The sequence below is a fragment of the Engraulis encrasicolus genome, chromosome 11, assembly GCF_034702125.1.
Source record: "Engraulis encrasicolus isolate BLACKSEA-1 chromosome 11, IST_EnEncr_1.0, whole genome shotgun sequence".
In the NCBI taxonomy this organism is placed as follows: domain Eukaryota; kingdom Metazoa; phylum Chordata; class Actinopteri; order Clupeiformes; family Engraulidae; genus Engraulis; species Engraulis encrasicolus.
Genome location: NC_085867.1, coordinates 31,424,720 through 31,447,219, shown reverse-complemented (window position 1 = coordinate 31,447,219; position 22,500 = coordinate 31,424,720). Strand labels below are relative to the sequence as shown.

At 47.2% G+C, this 22,500-nt stretch overlaps 1 protein-coding gene across 2 annotated transcripts in view; it reads left to right on the top strand.

The window, feature by feature from the left end:
• Positions 1–22,500, top strand: part of nrg1 (neuregulin 1) — a 92,391-nt gene that overhangs the window by 26,071 nt on the left and 43,820 nt on the right. Inside the window, exon 1 of one of the 2 annotated variants that reach the window (XM_063210439.1) lies at positions 103–2,816. The exons of the other annotated variant lie outside the window; for it this stretch is intronic. Within the exon in view, the coding sequence (XP_063066509.1) occupies positions 2,021–2,816 (796 nt within the window). The 5' untranslated portion in view covers positions 103–2,020. Of the gene's footprint in view, positions 1–102; positions 2,817–22,500 lie in introns of those variants that run through there. 2 annotated transcript variants of the gene reach the window in all.

Here is a 22,500-nt window from a genome sequence, read left to right as displayed (position 1 = left end):
GAGAAGGTAGAGAGAGAGAGCATGGAGAGAGAGAGAGAGAGAGGGAGAGAGAGAGAGAGAGAGAAGGTAGAGAGAGAGAGAGCATGAAGAGAGAGAGGGAGAGATAGAGGTAGAGAGGGAGAGAACAGGAAGAGAGAGAGAGAGAGAGAATATGAGGGCAAGCCTCAGACCGTCTGTCTGCTTGCCTTTGATTCGTTGCCTCTCCCCTTAATTGGATCAAGTACGGACTCGCCTGGCTCGCTCGCTTTGTGTTGCAGTGGGAGAGGGAGTGACATACCGGGGAGGGAGGGAGAGAAAGACGGAGGAAAGGAGAGAAACTGAGATAGAGAGAGGGAGAGAGAGAGACCTGAAAGACGAGGAGAGCAAAGTAAGAGAGAGCTTGGAACGGGACAGGCAAGAAGAAGAAGGCGAATGAGAGAGAGAGAGAGAGAGAGGGAAAGAGAGGGAAAGAGAGAGAGAGAGAGAGAGAGAGAAAGAGAGAGAGGAGGGGTTATGAGTAAAGAGATAGTGGGAGTATCCCTTCCCCATTCCCAGCCCTATCCTTCTTCCTTCCGTATTTGTGTTGTGTGAGTGCGAGTGTGTGTGTGTGTGCGCGTGTGCACACGTGTGTGTACATGCTCACAGCCTCACCTCCACTTCTGAGTGGGTCGCTCCCTTCGCTTCCTTCCCTGTCCGCTGTCGGCTGCCTGGTGCCAGCTCCGAGGCAAAGAAGAGGAGGAGGAGGAAGAGAAGAGAAGGAGGAAGAAGAAGAAGAATAAAAAAGAAGAGGAAGAACAACTGTAGGAGGAGGAGGAGGAGAAAGAGAAAAAGAAGAAACACAGGCACCTGCTGCTGTTGCTGTTGTTGCTGCCGGTGGTTTTGATCCAGCTCCAGCCTCAGCTCCAGCTTCGGGGCAGTTCCGGTCTCCGGTCTCCGGTCTCTGGTGCTCAGCTAGCCGTGTGTGACAGCATGTCCCTTCTGTCCCAGCTGTCGCAGCCAGCGCCTCAGCACTCTCCGCCTGCCTCTGCCTCTGCCTCGGATACCCACCACCACCACTACCACCATCAACACCACCACCATCACCACCACCACTACCACTACCACCAGTGCCAGCACTCACTGCAACACTGCAGCCAGTCAGCTGAGCTCAGGTGAGTTGACTGGTGAGGACCCACAACGCTTGCTTTGGGACCCTTCGCGTATAAATAAAGAAGAGAGGAGGAGGAGGAGGAGGAGGAGGAGGAGGAGGAGGGATAAAGGAAGAAGGGAGGAGGACGTGGGAGGATGTGGAAGAACAGGCTGGAAATGTAAGAGAAAGCTGAGAGAACACGAGGAGGAAGAAGAATTGCAAGCTTCTGTTTACTCACTTGGGACGCCCTGGCACCTCCATCTGTCTGGTATTGATGCACTTATTTTTGTAGACTTTTGTGAATGAGTGAATGGATGAATGAATGCGTGAGAGACTTTGGCGTTTGTTGCTGTTTTTGGGGCTGTGGTTTTTCTGTGGACGCAGTAAAAGAATGCCTTGATCCAGACCCCACAAGTGGACTTAAAAAAAAAATACAAGACAAGAATAGAGGTGGGGAAAAAAAAGAAGAAAAACCTTGTTTCTTTCACCTCGTGAATTTTAACGGGGGGTCCCGCTCACGCTGCAGACAACTGGTTAACAAGGTTTACCCCCCTCTGACTGACTGGCTGACTGACTGCCTTGAGTGAAGCACAGTGGGAAGAAGCGGCTTTGTTGTCCCGCCCCTGCTGCTGGTGTGTGATCTGATAATGGAAACCCACTTTACAAGCTCCGTCACTGCCCACCACTGCAGGGCAGCACTCTGAGCTATACAGCGCAGGCATCCAGCCAGACTTCCCAGCATTGTCTGCGCCCCGGCAACAGACAGGAAACAACCAAAAAAAAAAAGAGGATTCACTGAAGGAGAGAGAGAGAGACGGACGGAAAGAGGGGAAGGACAAGAAGAAAAATAAAAAGAGGTGTGAGGGGGCGACGGAGGAGAGAGTTTGAGGGGGGTGGGCAGGAGAAAGTAGAATGACAGAAGGAGTGGAGGACTCCTGTGTCGGGCTGGTCGCGTCGCCCACCACCACCACCACCACCGAGGCCCCGAGCACCATCCCAGCAGAAGCCCCCCAGGAGACGGAGGTGGAGGGGGAGGAGGAGGAGGAGGCAGCGGCAGGAGCCAAGGAGGACGAGATCGGAGACGGAGATGGTGAGCACGACGCGGACTCCGTGGAGGGGGAAGGGGGAGAGGATGGCGATGGCGACGAGCGAGGGGCCCTGGGTCTGGCCATGCTGGCCGGTTCCTGCTGCATCTGCCTAGAGGCGGAGCAGGTGCGCGGCTGCCTGCACTCGGAGAAGATCTGCATCCTGCCCATCATCGCCTGCCTGCTCAGCCTGGCCCTGTGCACGGCCGGCCTCAAGTGGGTCTTCGTGGACAAGATCTTCGAGTACGAGCCACCCAATACACACCTGGACCCCAAACGCATCGGGCAAGACCCGATCATTATCAGCGCCGACCCCACGCTGGGGCTTCCCTTGTCGTCGTCGGCGCGTCCACCTAATAGCACGTCCTCGCCTCCCAACGCGAACTCTACCACGTCTGGGAGGCCCGAGGTGTTTGTGGAGGGCAGGTCGACTGAAGGACCCTTTGACCCCCCCTCACCGCGAGTGACCCCGTACAGCCCAACCTCGACAGTTGTGTTGCGCACCACACAAACTGTAAAACCAGACACTCCTACAACTCCCAGACTTGGAACGAATAAACATTCGACTTATTATCCTCACACTACAGTGGAATCAAATGAAATTCCGATTCCAAAACTACCACGTAAGTACCCGTGCTTTGCTCCCTTGGTTACTGCTAACTTGTTAGCATGCCGGTCCTGTGGCCATACACATGAGGTCATTGATTTTTGTCTTGTTGTTAGTATTGCAGGTATGCTGCCTTGTTCACAGTGCTTGGTGGTCTCTATTTTTCAACTTAATCCTCTTTATTTATTTATATCAATTCAGTCAAAGGTACTGCTATTAATAAAATAAATAAATAATAAAAACAAGGAGACATCATATGGGCTTTCCCTAACAGAAACTTAAGAAGGTATACTGTACAGTATAATCAAAACAGTTTCATAGTGATTGTAGACAGGGCATTAAGGGATACGCTAGCTTAAAGGGTGTTAAAAATATGAATGATTTATACGTCTGAGCTGCATGGGTTTATTCAGATTTCTTCGGTAAGTCGGAACACGGAATGTGGTGAGGCAGGCAAGGCAACACTTTTTGGGTTGACTTCTGAGCGTTCTGTCTCTAAGCAGACGTGTTGTATCTTGTCGAGCGTTGAGCAAGTTGCTGTGACTAATGTTTAGAGGTATCACTGGCTTACCTGACTGGGTGTGTACGAGTGACAGCGTCTCTGCTCACCCCACCACACACCCTCACGCTTTTGTAACCACAGTTGACAGTTACACCGTTCAGCCCCTCACATTGAAAGCTGCTACAACACTGGTTTTGTTATTTAAACTATTTAAGCCCTCTTTAATGAAGCTTTGGCTTGGCTTAACTGGAGGGAGTAAAACACGCTAAGAGGTGGGAGAGATGAAGACTTTTGCAAGCTCTCTTTCTCTCTCTCTCTCTCTCTCTCTCTCTCTCTCTCTCTCTCTCTCTCTCACTCACTCACTCACTCACTCACTCACTCACTCACTCACTCACTCACTCACTCACTCACTCACTCACTCACTCACTCACTCACTCACTCACTCACTCTCTCACTCTCTCACTAGTGTAGTGATGCAACCCCAGGCACATTAAAATGCCGGGAATCGATATCTGATAATGTTAGATTTCCTCAAACAAAAAAATGCTGTGGTGAGGAGAGGAGAGGAGAGGAGAGGAGAGGAGAGGAGAGGAGAGGAGAGGAGAGGAGAGACTTCCTCCTCCTTTCCATTTGAAGGTCACGGCCTGCTACGGACTAATTGATTCTCCTCCTTAGGTGCACACGCACGCGCACACACACACGCACACACACACACACACACACACACGCGCACACACACACACACAAAACCTCTCTCAGACATATTTACAGACACACACCATCCTTACGGGCTACACAGAAAGACTATCCTGGTAATGCTATCTGCCTGTTCACTGCACCGCACCGCAGCGCACCACACCTCCCTCACTGCTCTCTGCTCTCCGCTCTCCTCTCTCCTCTCTCCTCTCTCCTCTCTCCTCTCTCCTCTCTCCTCTCTCCTCTCTCTCCTCCACTGTGACTTTGAGAGCTGCTGGTATGGTATGGTATGGTGGTGATGATGCTGCTATTGCTGCTACAGCGAGCATCATAATGTCTGGAGACCTGCCAGACTCTCACTGTGGGCCTCGCACGCCTCACTCCTCCCTTTCCAAGACTCTCTCTCCATCTCTCTCCATCTCTCCCCCCTCTCCGTCCCTCTCCATCCCTCTCCACCTCTCCCCATTCCTCTCCACCTCTCCCCACCTCTCTCTACGTCTCTTCACCTCTCTCCATCTCTCTCCATCTCTCTCCATCTCTCCCCATCTCTCTCCATCTCTCCCCATCCCTCTCCATCCCTCTCCATCCCTCTCCCCATCTCTCCACCTCTCTCTACGTCTCTCCATCTCTCTCCACCTCTGTCCCTATCTCCCCCCATCTCTCTCCAACTCTCTCCATCTCTATCCATCTCTCTCCATCTCTCCCCATCTCTCTCCATCCCTCCCCATCTCTCTCCATCCCTCTCTATCTCTCTTTACCTCTCCCCATCTCTCCCCGTCTCTCCCCGTCTCTCTCCATCCCTCTCCATCTCTCTTTACCTCTCCCAATCTCTCCCCGTCTCTCCCCATCTCTCTCTATCCCTCTCCATCTCTCTTTACCTCTCCCCATCTCTCTCCACCTCTCTCCATCTCCCTCCACCTCTCCCCATCTCTCTCCATCTCTCTCCACCTCTCCTCCTCTCTCTCCATCTCTCTCCACCTCTCCCCATCTCTCTCCATCTCTCTCCATCTCTCTCCATCTCTCTCCATCTCTCTCCATCTCTCCCACAGTGTCTCCAGGTCCTCCCTGCTGATGCTCGTGCCCTTTTTACCTTCCCCTTCTTGTCCCATGCTGAGAGATACAGTACTCTTTGTGTGTGTGTGTGTAGGCTGTGTGAATGTGTGTGTGTGTGTGTGTGTGTGTGTGTGTGTGTGTGTGTGTGTGTGTGTGTGTGTGTGTGTGTGTGTGTGTGTGTGTGTGTGTGTGTGTGTGTGTGTGTGTGTTTGTTAAACCAATTGGCCATGCGTTCTGTATGCTGTAAGTAGATTTTTTTCAAAGAACTGTCCTGTCCTGCCCTGTCCTGCCCTGCCCTGCCCTGCCCTGCCCTGCCCTGTCCTTAAACTTCAGGTTTTAAAAAATGAATATGAACTCTCCCCCCTCGGGACAGAAGCTTTCACGCCCCTTTGAAGATTACTCAAAATTTGGAGCATATTTAAATTTGATGAACCTGCACTGTAGACCAAAGGCTCTGTTCACGGTAGTGACTTTAACCTTGGATACTCAAGCACAATTGAGTGGCCGGATTGTACAATTTCACGAACCATCCCCCTCTCCAACCAAACTTCTAAACTACTGATGTACTAAACTGTGTGGACTTTGTCAGAATAATGGGGTGCTCAGCAGGGCTTTAACGATCCACTGACGATTCGGTTTGGTCTTTTACTTACGGTTTCATACACCCCTCAGTTTGACTATGATATATTATAAACGTCATTGAACAGACTCAGGGTCCAGATTACCCTGATAGTTTATAGGTAGAATAAGTCACAAGATGCTACTAATATATTTTTTGAAGTTAAAAACTGTGATGATTTGAAATCATGTAGTTGATTTCTGGACTGAAGGGTAACGGAACCTTGAAAGGTTGGATCACGATACTGTCTTCTTGCACCGTGATACAGTATTGTGACTGCCTGTTGCAATTTCACGGTTCGATACAATATCGTTACAGACCTAGTGCTCAGTGATGGCAATGAATGTGGCTATCATCAATTGCCAACAGTACTGGTAGACTTTAATGGGAACATGTATATCTCCATACTTCAGATATACATGTCAGTGTTTCCCATACATTGAGGAAACTATGGCGGCCCGCCATAGTTTAAATTTGGCCGCCATAGTTTCCGAAAATGTAAAAAAAAAAAAAAAAAAAAATTTTTTTTTTTAAACTTTTTTTTTTTTTAAACTTTTTTTTATTTATTTTTTACGATTTCCGTGTTTGTTAAAAGCGATTTCATCCTATAGAGAAAACCACAAGTGCTTGAAAGAGAGAGGGATCAAAAGCCTTGTCAAGTTGTTGTAGTTAACTTGGGTTTGGGAGCAATAAAAAAAAAAACCTTCCGAGAAGGGACAGTTGGGATGAGTTTACTAACACTCCCCAGGCTTTGTTTTACAGTTGTAATGAGTTAGGTGACAGGCCTTCATTGACAAGGCAGAGGACACATCGGGCTGCATATAGAAATGACCCTCTTAGACCCTTTTTGTTTATGCGTTAACAATTTCACAGCAATCTTAAATTCTTATCTCTGCTCCTATTTTGTTTTATTATTTTTTTCATTACATAGACCCCTGCATGTGTATTATGTAGCCTTATTTCTCAAAATATAAATGGCTGAAATGTAGGCGTAGGCCTATAGTTTCTCCATGCGCCAATGTCATACTGTAGTCATTGTTTTGCCATTTTGCATTTACACTGCGTGAATAACACCCCCCCCCCCCCCCCAAAAAAAGGCCCGTGAAAAGATCCCCCCCCCCCCCCCCCCCTGGACAAAAAAAATCCCGGCTGCCCCCATAGTTTCCAAAATTTCTGTGGGAACCACTGCATGTACTGTACTTCAGCGTTGACTGTACTTCCTACTTGGCCTACTTAATGCAAATGAGGTTGTTCGTTCCATGTTCCTTTTACCTGTTTGATGTGTATGCTACACGCAATCCCAGGCGCTTGTTGAGATGACGAGAGTTTAGTGTGTGCATGTGTGTGTTTGTGTGTGTGTGTGTGCGTGCGTGTGCGTGTGCGTGTGTGCATGTGTGTGTGTATAAACTTGATTTTCTTTTTAAGATGTATACACATGCATTAGATGAATCAAGGTCTGCCTTGCTGGCTAGCTACTGCTGCGGCGGCAGGAGGACAGCACTAAAAGCTCTTGCCTTTTTTGAGCTACGTGATCAATTGTCCAGGCCTGAAATGGAAATGTGATCAGTGGCTTTGGTAATCTCAGTCTCCAATCAATACGCCGAGAGAGCAGTTCAGCTGTCCGGCCAGGAAGCCCAGAGGAGAACGTGATAGGGACTCTGACCCTGGTTGTGTGGACGCAAAAGCTTAGCCAGCGAAATGTCACAAATGAGGCGAACATGCACACAGTAAAAATTGCAGTGTTCATTCAACACTGTCCTGAGCATATAATATGGTCCCACTCGATTTAGTGTTAAATTTAACTCTTTGAGTGTTGCATTAACACTTAGGGAGTTATATATCACACTATTCTAGAGCATGTATGGCTTTGCAGTGTCAACACTCAAAAATATTGCAATTTAACACTAAAATCAAGTGGGACCATATATGCTCAGAAAAGTATCGAGCTAACACTGCAACAGTTACTGTGTGTGGGAGAAAGCCACATGGTGCAAAGCGAGGACCGGAGAGCCTGCCTTCCTGCAGGGGTCACACTGTCATTTGGCAGCCATCAAGGGCAATATGGCGGCTTGGCTACGCACGTAGAGTACAACACAGTGGTGTGCTATACATACTGTAGAGTACAGACTCGAGTCCTGAGAGCGAGGGCTAGCTGGGTGCAGCTGTTTGGCTTCGCTGCGTATCAGTGTCATTTTCTCTGCTTGTGTTGTCATCTCCTCTTGTGAGGCTCTCTCCAGCTTTCATCAGTAAAGTTAAGTTTCTCCTTCTTGGTAATTTCAGCAATGATAAGCCCTATATATGAGCTTCAAAAGTCCTTCATCGTTTCTCCATAGATAAAGATATTGTATGACTTTTTCTTAATCTTGCGCTTCTTTTTTTGAAAGAGTTGCCATTGCGTGTGGTTGGCACTTCTTCACTTCCTCTTGAAGGGGCGGAGGGGGGGGGTAAAGACCCCCCAGTGGGGTAGCTGTCATCGCAGCTCTAGTATGAATCATTTGCTCCCCAACAGGGTGAAAATGAGACTCAAGCAGCGCAGATGACAGTGACTCGTACCCCCTGTACCCCTCGTCTCCCCTGGAAGCCCTTTGCTTTCACACTTATCTCCCCATACACCTGTGGGACTCCCGCGATGAGTCTGACAGGTGAGGTAGGCCTACTACAGTATACGCCATCCTCTCCATGTTCTCCATTCAGTTACGCATTTCAACATGAGTAGGCGTTGAATACTGCACCCATGGGGGTATCCCTTGCTTCCACCCACCCTCCCATTAGTTCACTTTTTGTCATTTTTTTTCCTCTTAATTCCTTTTTTCTGTTTTTTTCTTCCTCCTTCTGTTTCCATCGGAGCGTCTATGATATAACATCATCTCCAGCCTCCCGGTGGGCTGAAGCACAGCGGCACAAGCACGCGGTGGTTGCGCATTGCTCATCGCCACCGTCATGCAGTTGGAAGGCTGCTGGCTTCGTCACGCTGCTGGGATTAGTCACTGGCTGTAATGAATGGATGTTGATTGCTGTCATCTGCAGCTGCTGCTGCTGCTGGTGCTGCTGGTGGGGCATACAGTAGGGGCACGCATGGGGCTTCCATGGGCTTCCACTGCACACAGGTTGAGGAGCAGGCACCAGGCTGTGGTGCAGGACACTGAGCAGGGGCTTGCATGGGTGGCCATAGCAATAGCCATCAGGGCTGCGTTTCTCGAAAGCATACTTGTGTCCATGTTCTTCCAGAGGCTGAGGCAAGGGGTATGGGGCTTACACGGCTGCCCATGGGCCACCAGAGGCCAGGCTCCAGGGTGCTGCTGCTGGGGCATACAGTGCATGGGGCTTCCAGGGGTGTCCCTGGGCCACCGGAGGCCCCAGAGGTGTGATTACCTCAGACTTCTGCTGCTCCTCCTAACTTGCCTTTATTGCGATCGATACAGTGAAGGTGGTGACAGGAGGTAAGTGGAAGAGAGAGATGGGGGTAGGGTTAGGAAATGACCCAGACCAGACTCAAGCCCGGGTCTCCCTTGGACATGTATTGTCCGGTGGGGCACAGCAACATCCTGCTGCTTCTCTAATGTACTTCAGTAGCGGTTGTGTAGTGGGAAGTGTTGTAGAGGTAGAATATGAGAAATGTCATTCAGTTTCAAGAGAAATGTCTTTCAGTTTCAAATTTAGACCCTAAAGCAGTCCAACTGCTCCAACATTTTTGACATTAAAATTGTGAATGTTCTTCAATGTTGCAACATCATTAATCTTCAATCAGCACAAAGTCTAGTTGGATTTGATCCATTTTGAAGACATACATACACAGATTAACGAAGGGCAGTTTAAAATTAACTGTTAAACATTTCATGTTGAAGAACATTTCATGGCTGTCAGGTGGTGAGACTAATTCAAGAGGTGATGTGTGTTACTAAACTTCTTTCTAAGCTGTTGTGGTCCTGAAGGTACCACCTTATTAAACAGACCACAAATATCCCTCTATAATTTGTCTGTCACTGAAGGTACGTATCTGCTGTGCTCAAGAGTGGCTTTTGAAGATGAGTCGCGCCCCCGCAAAGCTACATTGGCTCGGTTATTTCCCCTAAAGCTCTTAAGCCGTTTCTTGGGGATGTTATTTATTTCCCCCTCATCTGAGGTAAACACAGAAAGCTGCATTTCATATAATTTCCCCTCAGAAATGTTTATTTTTTTTGCCAAATTTTAATCCGCAGTAACACACACTTGGAAACCTTTGGATGAAAAAGCGTCAAAGTTATTAAGGTCAGCTACAGGTCTGTATCCCGGTGCAGCCGTGAAACCTTGGGTAATAATGCATTGCCGTTCTCTGTATACATTTCTACCCTGATGGTTCTATTGATTGGAACCGACGCCCTGGCCAAGCCGACATAATTAAACCCTTTTCTTGGACCAGATTTTTCATTCATTCATTCATTCATTCATTCATTCATTCATTCATTCATTCATTCATTCATTCATTCATATATTGAGCTGGGGAGAAGAGAAAAAAAATCTTCTTATAGAACAAACTGTAACTGTATAGATGTGTGCTCAGTCATGTTGCGTACTACATTTATAATGTCTTGTTTTGGTGTGCGTTTGTCTTCTTGGAAACATCCTTGTTGGTCAACTGTGTATCAGGCAGAAGTAGGCACTGGTTTAAGCCCTCTGCTTATGGCATCACTGGTATAATGGTTACATCAGCTCCTTCAAGTTAGTTATTATGAGTAATTGCCATCCCTGGGCAGAGATGCCGGCACTGTCCTTTATAATTATACGTCAGCATGGTGGACAGAGACGGCATGTAATTTACACGCCCACTTGCCTTTAAGATGACAGCTTGACTGGGGAGGAGAATCATCCCCACTGCGGATAGCTAGTCGTTTATTGAGGCCATTCCCATGGCCGTTACGTCGCTGATGTCTTTTGTCTTTGGGGGCTCGTTCATGGTCATTATTATTTGGTTGGCTCTTGTTCAGATCGAGGCCTGGTCTGATTCATCCGTTTGTGTGGCCACCCCCTTTTATTTTTTTCCTCTGGTAATTTTAGCAGACCATTTTTTGCTCTGTCATAGTTGAGGAGTCTGTAGGGGAAGGCCGAGCGTGTGAAACAAACAAGCACTGTTCCAATGTGTTCCATGTTGCGTAACAGGCTCCCGCTATGGCACATTTCATGGATTTGCATTTGGCATCATATTTGTTATGTAAATTAATATGTTTAGGAATTCCTTCCCTCAGTTGCGGTTTACGTAATTTTAGCATGCTTGTGAAAAAAAAATCTCTGGAAGACAATTCAAGGGGAAACGCCTCCCTTTTTTCCCTTCCGTCTTGTCAAAAAGACTCAGGGTATTTCTGGAAAAGGTTTGAGATGAAAGAATTTTTCCAAATGAATATACATGTACTAAAATGAAAATGTTTTTAATTACAAGTGTTCCCTACAGCTGTTTACTATTTAGACAGCCTTTTCATTACTTATTTTCTTCTTAGCGTACCTACATTTCCATCTCCTTCTCTTTCTTCTTCCTCTTCTTCCTCGGGCTGGCCATCTCTAATCCGCTGTGACAAATTCATAATTATGACAGCAATGCAGATGGCAGCTCCATGCCCTTCACTATGACTCACCAAGTTGACATCAGAGGCACTATTTTATTTTCTCACACATTCATATGAACAAACAAACAAGAAAACAAACCTCTATTAACCTAGATCGGAGTATTGTGGCATTATTTTATGAGATAATTAGGCCTGATATTGTCATTAATTAAGTCAAAGTAATCATATTTTTCCCCACCCTTCATAGGAACAAACGAAAAAAAAGTATGTAGATCGGCGCATTGTGAGATTATTTTCAATAATCGTCAATAATGTCATTAATATATTCACAGTAAAAATAAATCATGGATTAAATGAGGATGGCAACAATTCACTTCAGATTGTGTAAGTAGAAAAGTAGTTTTCCCCCTTTAATCATGAGGTAGACCTCTGTCTTAGCCATTGTACTACTTCATCCTTTTGTGGACGTCTTGATTGTCTTAACAGTGACCATGTCTTACATATTCACTTAAATCTGCTGTTCAGTTTTGCGGCCTGAGAGGCAGACCCTCTTGTCATGCTGCAGAAATATGCCTCCTCTCCACATTCTTCCCAAAAGCAGAAAAAAAAGAAAAGAAGAAAAGGTATTTACTGCAGAAAGGACCGCCCAATCTTCAGGGATGACTTTGCCGGCCTCTGATCGTCTTTTTACGACCTGTCCCAGTGGTCCGGAGTGGGCCTGTCTTGTGGTGCGCGAGAACACACAGACGTGCACGCGCACACACACACACACACAAACACACACACACACAAACACACGCACGCACGCACGCACGCACGCACGCACGCGCACACACAAACACATACACACACTCACAGTACACACACACACACACACAAACACACGCACACTCACACGCACGCACACACACACAGCACCCCACCCTGCTCCGCTCCGCTCCTGTTTGAGCTGTCTCTCCTCTGCTTCTGTTGGCTTTTTTATGGCCCATAAAGGGCTGGCCTTTCGAGATGTGTGGTCTTGCAACAGTCATCCTCATCAGCATGGCCTGCATGCATGGGCCTCTCTCTCTCCCTCCCACCCGCCCACCCTCCCTCGCTCCCTCGCTCCCTCTCTAACTCCCTAACTCCCTTACTGTGTGTGTGTGTGTGTGTGTGTGTGTGTGTGTGTGTGTGTGTGTGTGTGTGTGTGTGTGTGTGTGTGTGTGTGTGTGTGTGTGCCTGTCTGTCTGTCTGTCTGTCTGTCTGTCTGTCTGTCTGTGTGTATGTGCGCGTCTTACTGTGTGTGTGTCTGTGTGTGTCTGTGTGCAAGCGCGCGTATGTGTGTCCACCGTCTCTCCCCGGCGGAGACCCATCTGCAGTGCTAATTAGATGTCAAAGTCGGGCCGGTGTACTATGTCATCATCAGAGGCCTTACTTAGCATGCTAATGCATTAGCAGGAGTCACGTTGCTTTGTTCACTACGAATTCCACACACTACGTACCGTAGTTCGCAAGTGAACATTTCGGGACGTGCTCCAGTGATCAGCCTCAGGGGAGGATATCTGCGTCATTACTAGTAGAGGAGTTGCCATTAGAAATTAATCAGTGGTTTCCAATTTTTTTTCTGCTGGGAGGACCACCTTTTGGAACCTAGGAAATTTTTGCGACCCCGCCTCTCCAACTCCTCCGTCAGCATCCCCCTTGATATAGAGATGGGTCATCTCAAGAAGCATTCCTTAATAAATCATGGAATTTGAAAATGTTCATGTTCGAGTGCACCACATAGGCTATGAGTGACATATATACTATACTAGTAAGTTTGTTCCCTACATCGTGGACCGTGCAGTTCGTGAGTGGAAATTTTGCCCCCTGTCTGCCTAACTGTCATCTGCTCTGTTGCCTGCATGCATGGTAGGTACATTAAGCTGTTTATTTCTCCCCTCGCTGCTGTAGTCCATGCAGGAGAAATAAACACATTGTTACAGCGTGCGCTGTAGACTGGAGGGGCCAAAAGGTTAATCCGTGGTCGGCCATGAGCACATGTTGAAAAGTCTGAGGTGTGCTCTCACACCCCCCAAAAAAACAATTGTAAAACAACGCATAAGGAAAAAGGAGAAATAGCCGCACATCGCAGAAGCTTCCTTGCCGTGATTTATTCAATAAAAAAATGGCACAAAATGTTTCGACCTGCAAGGTCTTCGTCAGGTATCTCCGACTGTTAACACGGGGCATAAATGTAATGTCAATGTGTGTGTGTGTGTGTGTGTGTGTGCGAGCACGTGTGTGTGCATGTGTGTGCGTGTGTACAGTACGTGTGTGTGTGTGTGTGTGTGTGTGTGTGTGTGTGTGTGTGTGTGTGTGTGTGTGTGTGTGTGTGTGTGTGTGTGTGTGTGTGTGTGCGTAGTAGGCCAACCTGTAAGAGTCATTATAAGTGAAGCGGAGTTGGAGACAGGTTGCGGGTCATGGTCACTTCAAGAGTGATGAGCACAGTTGGTGGGTTGGTTTTAACGCTGCGGTACCCATCACTTAGTGTGGGTGGCGTGGCGTGGTGTCGGGAGGGCAGGACGGTGGGATAATGGGCCTCCTGTTTGAAGTTGAATTTGTCATTTAGAGGAGCGTGAATAATCTCCCACGGGGCCAGGGGCCAAGGGATGCGGCAGGGGGGGGGGGGGGGGAGGGGGTTGGTTGCGGTGTGTGTGTGTCTGCAGAGATTGTGTGTGTGTGTGTGGGTGTGTACAGAGATTGTATGTGTGTGTGTGTGTCTGCAGAGATTGTGTGCGTGCATGCGTGCGTGTGTTCGTGCGTGTGCGTGTGTGCGGGCTACAACAACCCCAGCCCAGTGATGAGAAAACAGATGTGCTACGCTACGCTAAAAGCACACCAATGACCCTCAGATGACAGAGGTAGCCTTCCCCTACACACAAGCCTGCAGCCAGACAGCAGAACGGTATGGTGGTGTCTGGCTACTACAGTGGCTGTCCGCATGTCCCATGTGTGTCCCATCCCACCCCACAAAAGCACGGCACGCAACCACAAGGCCTTGTGTATGTATATGTGCAAGTCACATTTCGGTTTGCTCCTGACCTGGACCCAGTTTTTCGAAAGCCAGTCAGCAACTTACTAGGTTTTCCAATGGGAAATAGCATTGCAACCAAGTAAGTTGCTAAGTTAGTTAGCAACGATGTTGTAGAGAAGCGCACCCCTGAGTGGGTAGTGTACTACAATACGCAAGGATGGATTGCTGTACGGACCTACCGGGCCCAGGCCCAGACCAAGCCTCTGTACTTCCTTTTTCATATTGCATTAAAATCATACTTCTAACAACTGTATTTTCACATACTCTCGGAGGAAAGGAGTGGTTAATGATTGCCTACGACCGTTTATTGGGAGGTACGAATGTGTCATTTGGCATACAGTATACGTAGCCCATAGCCAATCGTGTCAATTTTATCAATTTAAACAAACACAGTCGTCACCTTTCTTTACACCCCTCCCCACTCTCTGATTGGAGCCAATAATCTGGAACCTTCGCTCAGGGACAAAATCCATGCTGTCTTTCAGATCGGAAGGATTGTGCCAAGCAGCATAGGTTTTCCCAGGATAACAATACAGTAAATCAAGAACCTCTTTGTATTTTCAAACTTTTTTTCTGTCTGGCAACAGGGCTTTGTTGAGTAGAGTAAAATATGCAACCTTCATAAAGAATTCAGGGAATTCACGTCACTAGCTTCTTCTCTTCTCTCCTCTTCTGCTGCCCCGAGGCATCTTCATTATTATGGCTCACAGGCAAGAGCAATGGCACGGTAAACATGCTAAGTGGAGATAGATTTTCCCCTGTCATGACCAGGAAGTTGTTTTTCCGTGCCTGACGAATGCGTCATGACGGGGCAAGTAATCAAAGTGTGTGTGTGTGTGTGTGTGTGTGTGTGTGTGTGTGTGTGTGTGTGCGTGCGTGCGTGTGTGTGCGTGCGTGCGTGCGTGCGCGCACGCGGGCGCGCGTGCGTGTGTGCGTGCGTGATTTGGCATTAGTAAATGTTCATTTCCCATTCAAATTGTCTGTCTTCAATTTTCTGCTTCATACATACACCGCTTTCCACATTATTACACAAATGACATTTCCCCAAATAATCAATATGTATGACAGTCATCATAATTTTCAAGTCATCAGCCATTAGAGTACAATTAAAAAGTTTTTGAATGAACCTTCCAATGATAACAGTATTTTTTAAAATAATGAAAAACTTAACATTTCCAAAATGCTCTGTTCCAACTTATTACGCAAAACAGTTTTGTAGTGTTGCAATCCAAATTTCTTTCTTTTTTCCCCATTTACATCAATACTGTTGGCATTTGGTACGTTCTAAATTACATTGCAATGTTCAAAACTTGGTTATAAGCTGTAACTGAAATGCTACATTTAACCTTGAAGTCAATGGCAGGGCGTTGTATGGGAGTTATGGAAGCCCAGATATCCTTGATGCTTTGCTCTCAGCTGTTTTTGTTTGTTTGATCTGGTGACCCACACTTCACTATTCAATATACCCGTAGATTTCCATGCCACATTTAGGTGCTTTGGTGGTATCGACATTCTTACTCACCAGACATAAAACCCCATTGAAAATGAATAGGATGTTATGTCTGGTGAATTAGAATGCCCATAACCACCAAATCACCTAAACATGGTACGGAAATCTACAGGTATATCGAAGAGTGAAGTGTGGGCCACCAGACCAAACAAACAAAAACAGCTGAGAGCAAAGCATCAAGGATATCTGGGCTTCCATAACTCCCATACAATGTCCTGCCATCGACTTCAATGTTAAATGCAGCATTCCAGTTACAGCTTATAACCAAATTATGAACATTGAAATGTAATTTAGACCAGGGGTTCCCAACCTTTTTTGTCTTGTGTACCCCCTAAGCATTTTCGTTGTGCGACGAGTACCCCCCCAAGTCAAGTTCTATATTGCTTTCTCTATCCCAATGTAACTAAGTACCATACATTTGTTAAAATTACATTTTTTTCCAAGTACCCCCTGCAGTGTGCTCACGTACCTCTAGTGGTACACGTACCCCTGGTTGGGAAACACTGATTTAGATGGTACCAAATGCCAACAGTATTGATGTAAATGGGAAAAAAAGAAAGAAATTTGGATTATAACACTAAAAAACTGTTTTGCGTAATAATGTGGAACAGAGCATTTTGGGAATTTTAGGTTTTTTATTATTTTAAAAAATTCTGTTATCATTGAAAGGTTCATTCAAAAACGTTTTAATTGTACTCTAATGGCTGATGACTTGAAAATTATGACGACTGTCATACATATTGATTATTTGGGGAAATGTCATTTGCATAATAATGTGGAATGCGGTGTAGACATAGCTTGCGGTTTCCTGTTTGTGGGGAAATGAATATGGCGGGTCGGGTCCGGGATAGTGCTACTTTGGGATGGATGAGGTATGGAACTGTTTTAATGGCTTCCATGACGTATGCGTGTGGGGGGATGGGGCGGGAGACTGAGGGGGCTGTGTGTGTGTGTGTGGGGGGGGGGGGGGGGGGGGGTGGGGGTGGTTTGGGGAGAAGGGTGTGTGTGTGTGCTTGTGTGTGTGTGTATGTGTCTGTGTGCGTGTGTGTGTGTGTGTGCTTGTGTGTGTGTGTATGTGTCTGTGTGCGTGCATGTATGTGTCTGTGTGTGTGCATGTGTTGGTGTTGGGAGGTGCAGTGGGCGTCACAACACTGTCAACACTTGGAAATGGAGGGAGATGGGATGGCTCTTTAAATGGGGGCCACGGGGTTAATAAATTCATTATCATTATGGGCAAAGTCCAGCTGAGGCAACAGTCTCTAATTTAATGGACTACAGCAAAGTGGCACCTGGCATTTATTTATATATGCGTTCTACGCTCCACGGCTACGGCGGCATGCAGCTATGGTGGCGTCGTGTCAAAAAGAGCTGCCCGTCGAGCAGAGCTGCTAATCCATTACAGGGAGTGACAATAGCACCTAAATTGCCAGGGGGGCCGAGGTTGGCCCTATGTGTTTTTAGGGGGGCACATTTAATGAAAACAACAGATACAATATTCTATTTCATACATTGTATTTTATATTTAGATGTATAAGTAAAAAATAATATTGACCATTTACTGTTTAGTACACCTACTGTTTAGCAACAAGGGCCAGGAGCTGCCCCCCCCCCCCCCCCTTCTAGAGTTGCCTATGATAGCACCTCTATGGGTTAAGGATAGGAAGAGGGTTTGGGTTGTAAGCTGTGTCAAAAGCCTATTGGTGGCAGCTCATCTCAATGGAATAGCGATGGCAGCGGCAGGAACTGTCCCACCCCCTCCACAATCCAAGACAGTCTATGTAATAAGGACCCCATTTTGGGTCACCCTCTTCCTGGGCCCGAGACAACTGACCCCTTTTGTCTGCACCACCCCCCCAGCTCCCTGGAGTAGGATTTGTGTTATAGGCTATGTCAAAAGTAGCTCGTTTCGATGGCGGTGGGAACTGGAGCAGCATCCGTCGTTGCGTCCTTGCCATTCAAAATGGATTACTTTAATGGCTCGCAGGCAGCGTTCCGTCCGTTCGATCCCTTTTGTCCTTGTTTCAGTGACTCAGCAAATTGGCATTGGATTCATCTGCGTGTCCGGGAGACCAAGTGCCTGCCATAATGTATGGCTCACCTGTCACTGCCACGCTGCTGTTCATCAATGCTAACAGTAACACACCCCTTTTTTTACTACAGATATTGAGCGGCTGGGTGGCCGTGTTGATACATTTAGCCGCAGTTCCAGTGGCTGGGTGGTTTGCAATAATACATTTCTCTCAGTTCTAGTGAAGACATCATCCGCTAGTGTTTCAGCTGCATGGTCTTGCGTTCATGTTTGCGTGCTAGATTTCTGACATTTACTTGGCAGGACTGCGTGACGGTTTGGAACTGTAAAAGACAAGTTTTGGATGAGAGCTACTGCTGTTTTCCTCTTCTTCATTGTGGGTTTTTAAGGGCGGAGAACAAAAAAAAATCCCTGTCTCATTAGAAGCCAGCGTGCTGTGCACGGTTCAATTTTGCTCCAAGACAAGATCCATTACTTAATGATATGCCACACATCATCTATGTCCCACTGAGCCCACGGTTGAGGAAAGCTCTTAAGCCCAGACACTGAAGTCCTGTCCCTGCTCATCTCTCCCACCGAGGGCTTTTGCCAAACTTATCCACAATGAGTAATGAGAGGTGTCTATGCTACATGAATAATGTAGAAAGCGTTGACACGGCACAGCCGCATGGTCGGCTACGGTGTGCAGTGAGTGGTAGTAAACGCACCCGTATATTTTCAAACAAGAAAAAACGAACAGCACAAAAGATTTTTTGACGTTATGAAAAAGATCCCCAAGGTACACGATTTATCCTTTTTGTCTTGCCGTTTTGATTAAGGAGCTGTAAATAACAAAGTTTATGGCCGCGGCTGCTGCTGGGTGGTGCCGACATTTTTTTTCAAAGATCGTAACTGGGTGGAATTGGAGCAAGCAGTATGGGTGCTAGGCAACTGCATCCTGATTCATGCATACTTGATGTGCTGTGGAGTCTTGGGATCGGAGGGTTGCAGGTTCGAATCCCAAGCCAGTTAGGTGTATGTGAGTGTGGTCTCCTCAAGCTGGAAGTGAGGACTACCATCACACACTTGAGTAGAACTACAGCAACATTTTGAATTCTCTTTATGATGTCACAAACACAAGATGGGATTTCTTACACTAGGTTCTATGTAACCTGTAGAATGTTTGGTAAAATTCTAGAACTATTGCGAAAAATCTGTACTCCTCCACTGGATAAACGAGGCACCTATTCCGTGCCCTTGAACAAGGCATCTATCCCCACATTGTTCCAGGGGGAACAGTCGATGTACAGTACCTAAAATGACCATAAGTCACTCTGGGGGAAAAAAGCGTGCGCAACACTAAATGTAATACAATACAATGCAAAGTAACCGCATCCGGCACCTCCTGGCACGCTGACCTTCGTGGATTCATATTGTGGATTGTTAACCTAAAGGGTATCAAAAAGGCTGACACCAGCCGGCTTTGCGTCTCTCTTGCACAGGCCAGTGTTTTGTCATCCGCCTCCTGTGGGTCCCTTTGTGCAAGTGACAAATGGGCAGAATGCGAAAGTGCCGTAGTAAGCATCCGAGTAGCCTGGGAGGGCTTCGGTTGTGATGTCTTCTGGGATCCGGGCCACAGTGCCTGTGCTGTGCTTATTGCAGTGCTGTCATGGGGTGGGGAGGAGGGAAGTAGGGGTGTTTGCACATGTCTCTCTCTCTCTCTCTCTCTCTCTCTCTCTCTCTCTCTCTCTCGCTCTCGCTCTCGCTCTCGCTCTCTCTCTCTCTCTCTCTCTCTCTCTCTCTCTCTCTCTCTATCAGTGTCCCAGTCTATATCTCTGTCTCTCTCTCTGTTTCTGTCTCTGTCTCTCTCTCTCTCTCTCTCTCTCTCTCTCTCTCTCTCTCTATTACTATCCTTCTGCAGGCCATCCATTATTCTGGCCCATGGCCAGCAGCACAAGGCAGGCGAGCATGTCAGCTACATCCACCAGTTCACTTGACTTTTTATTTGCTTTGCCTTTCAGCTGAGTCCCGCCAGCGGCTGACAAGTCCAGCAAATACACAGTACACTTCTCAGGCATCGCCAAAACGATCCTCACTCTCCACTTGTTTGGGGTTTTTCTTTCTCACAGCTTCACACGGTGCACACAGACAACTGAATAAACCCCTCGGAAAAAAAAGATGCAATGCCTAATAAAATCACGCCAGGTCGTAAAATATACTTAATCGCCCTAGTCAACCCCTCCTCCTCCTCCTCCTGCCCTCCTATCCTATCTCCCATACTTGGCCACCAACAAAAAAACCTCTTGCCTTTAATTCAGCATGCATCCGCTCTTGGCAATGAGGGCAGTAGGAATCAGGGGTGCTCAGCGCTAATATAGAGCGAATGCCAGGCTAACTCTGGACCGTGTGCCCAGCCGCATTAACGCTAATTGTAGCAACGATGTAAAGCCACCGAGAGAGTCAATTACTGAAGACGGACGGAAACGCTTTCCGCCGCTTCAATAGGTGAAGACGCTCTTTCTCTCTACCTCTGTTTTTTTCTCTCCATCTCTCTACCTCTGCCTCTCGTTTTGCTCTGCATCTCTCTCTGCCTCTCATTTTTCTCTGCTTCGTCTTCTCTGTCTGTCTGTCTTCCCTCTCTCTCTCTCTCTGTCTCACTGCCTGTCTCTGTGTCCCTCTGCCTCTCTCTCTCTCTCTCTCTCTCTCTCTCTCTCTACCACACCTACTGAGCGCTAGTGTGTTTTAGTGGATCCCCAGGGTGACACAGTAAGTCCATCTCCATCCCAGCCTGTCTCCTCAGAGCCATTCTACTGTGAGAAGAACGAGTGATTTTATTTTTAAAACTTTTTCTCCCCATAAAATCCTTTCCTTTTTATGCCACAACTGAAAGTGTTGTGAAATTACTGGAAACTGCTTAATTATTTACCGATTATTGAATTTGCTAAAACTTTTGACCACAAAGCGAAGGCCAAGTATAGTGACAGCATCAATAGAAATCACAGAGCAGAGCAGAGGCACTGAGAACTCTTTTCCATTAGAGGTTAGGATGTGATGAAAGGCACATTTTTTGTCCTTTGGTACAAATCCCTTCCACACAGCATGAAGGCTGGCACCAAGTGTGTGTCGCATAGCAGGTTTGCCATTGATACAGAGAGGCAAAGAATGTCAAGGTTAATTCTATGATGCACACACACACACACACACACACACACACACACACACACACACACACACACACACACACACACACACACACACACACACACACACACACACACAAGCTGGCTCCCTCTGCCACTAATGTTCTATTCCATCCCGTCGTCCTGACGCCTCTCGGTTGGGGATTTGTATCTCCGTGTGTGTTGTGTTGACACGTCTCCTGCTCTCCTGAGTCTCCTGAGACGGGGTGGGGTGGGAGGGAGTGTGGAGTCTTCAGTCTCCTGCTGACACCTGCTATGTGAATGTGTGGATATCTCCCTGACACCTCTGTAGCTGCTGCAGCGCCGCCTTGCCTGCCTGCCTGTCATGGCCCTACCCATTGTTCACACACACACACACACTCATATGTCCTGTTGATGTGTCTGTTTATTATTGTCGCTGCTTCACTCCAAAACACACACACACACACACACACACACACACACATACACACAAACAGAGACACGCACAGACGCAAACACAGACACGCACGCACACACACACACACGCACGCACACACACCACTTTGTACCACACACACGCCCAACAGACGCCATCAGTACCTTGACAACAGACATCATCTTGAAGTTTAGAAACATTTTAATGAGACGCTTGTGTGCACATAGCCAGCCAGGCGGCGCACCAGCAATTCTCGGAAATTCTCTCGAAATATTTTGAAATCCTTCAATCTCCGAGGGGTAGCGGCCTGATTTGATTCCTCCTTCTTTCTCCCTGCCGTCTAAGCCCCATCCGTTATACTCTACCGCTCTCTCCCAAAGCCAGAAATAAGATTCATTTCTTCTAAGAAGTTCAATCGTTTCTGTTTAATCTTATGGTGAATGGAGCTTGTACTGCGGTGTGCCTCGGGCCATGAATGCAGTCTGCAAATTCATTTTGTTGTCTGTCAGAGACGGAAAGCAGAAACCACTGGACAGAAGCATAGAAATTAGAAAAGCGAACAGAATGAAAAGCCAAATCAATGTTATTATTTATTTATGCATTTATTCATTCATTCATTCATTCCTTCCTTCCTTTCTTCCTTCCTTCCTTCATTCATTCATTAACTCATTTATTAATTATTTATCTATGAAAGGTTACGAGTAAGATGGAGGACACACACAGAGGCTGGTACTGAATAAGCCAGAAGAAGCGAGCGGTGCACGGAAACCATGAATGAAAGTGGAATAGTTTCTGAGAACTGCAATATTAATCTATATGTTGTAGTCAAGTGGAGCAAGTGGAGCAAGCAACCCTATCAAATCCATCGCTGCCACAGCACTACACACTCCAATGACTCATGTGCTGTAGTTTCCTCACCCCCTTCTTCTTCTCCTCCTCCCCCCACCTCCTCCTCCACCCCCTCCTCCTCCACCCCCACCCTCTGTCTCCACCACCTCCTCCTCCACTTCCTGGTTCTGTGGAGCCTGTCCGATTCACTCCGCTCACTCCTCCATCCTCACATCCTCCATCCTCACATCCTTCAACTCACTCGGCTGTCATACACGCTCTGTTTACACAGGTT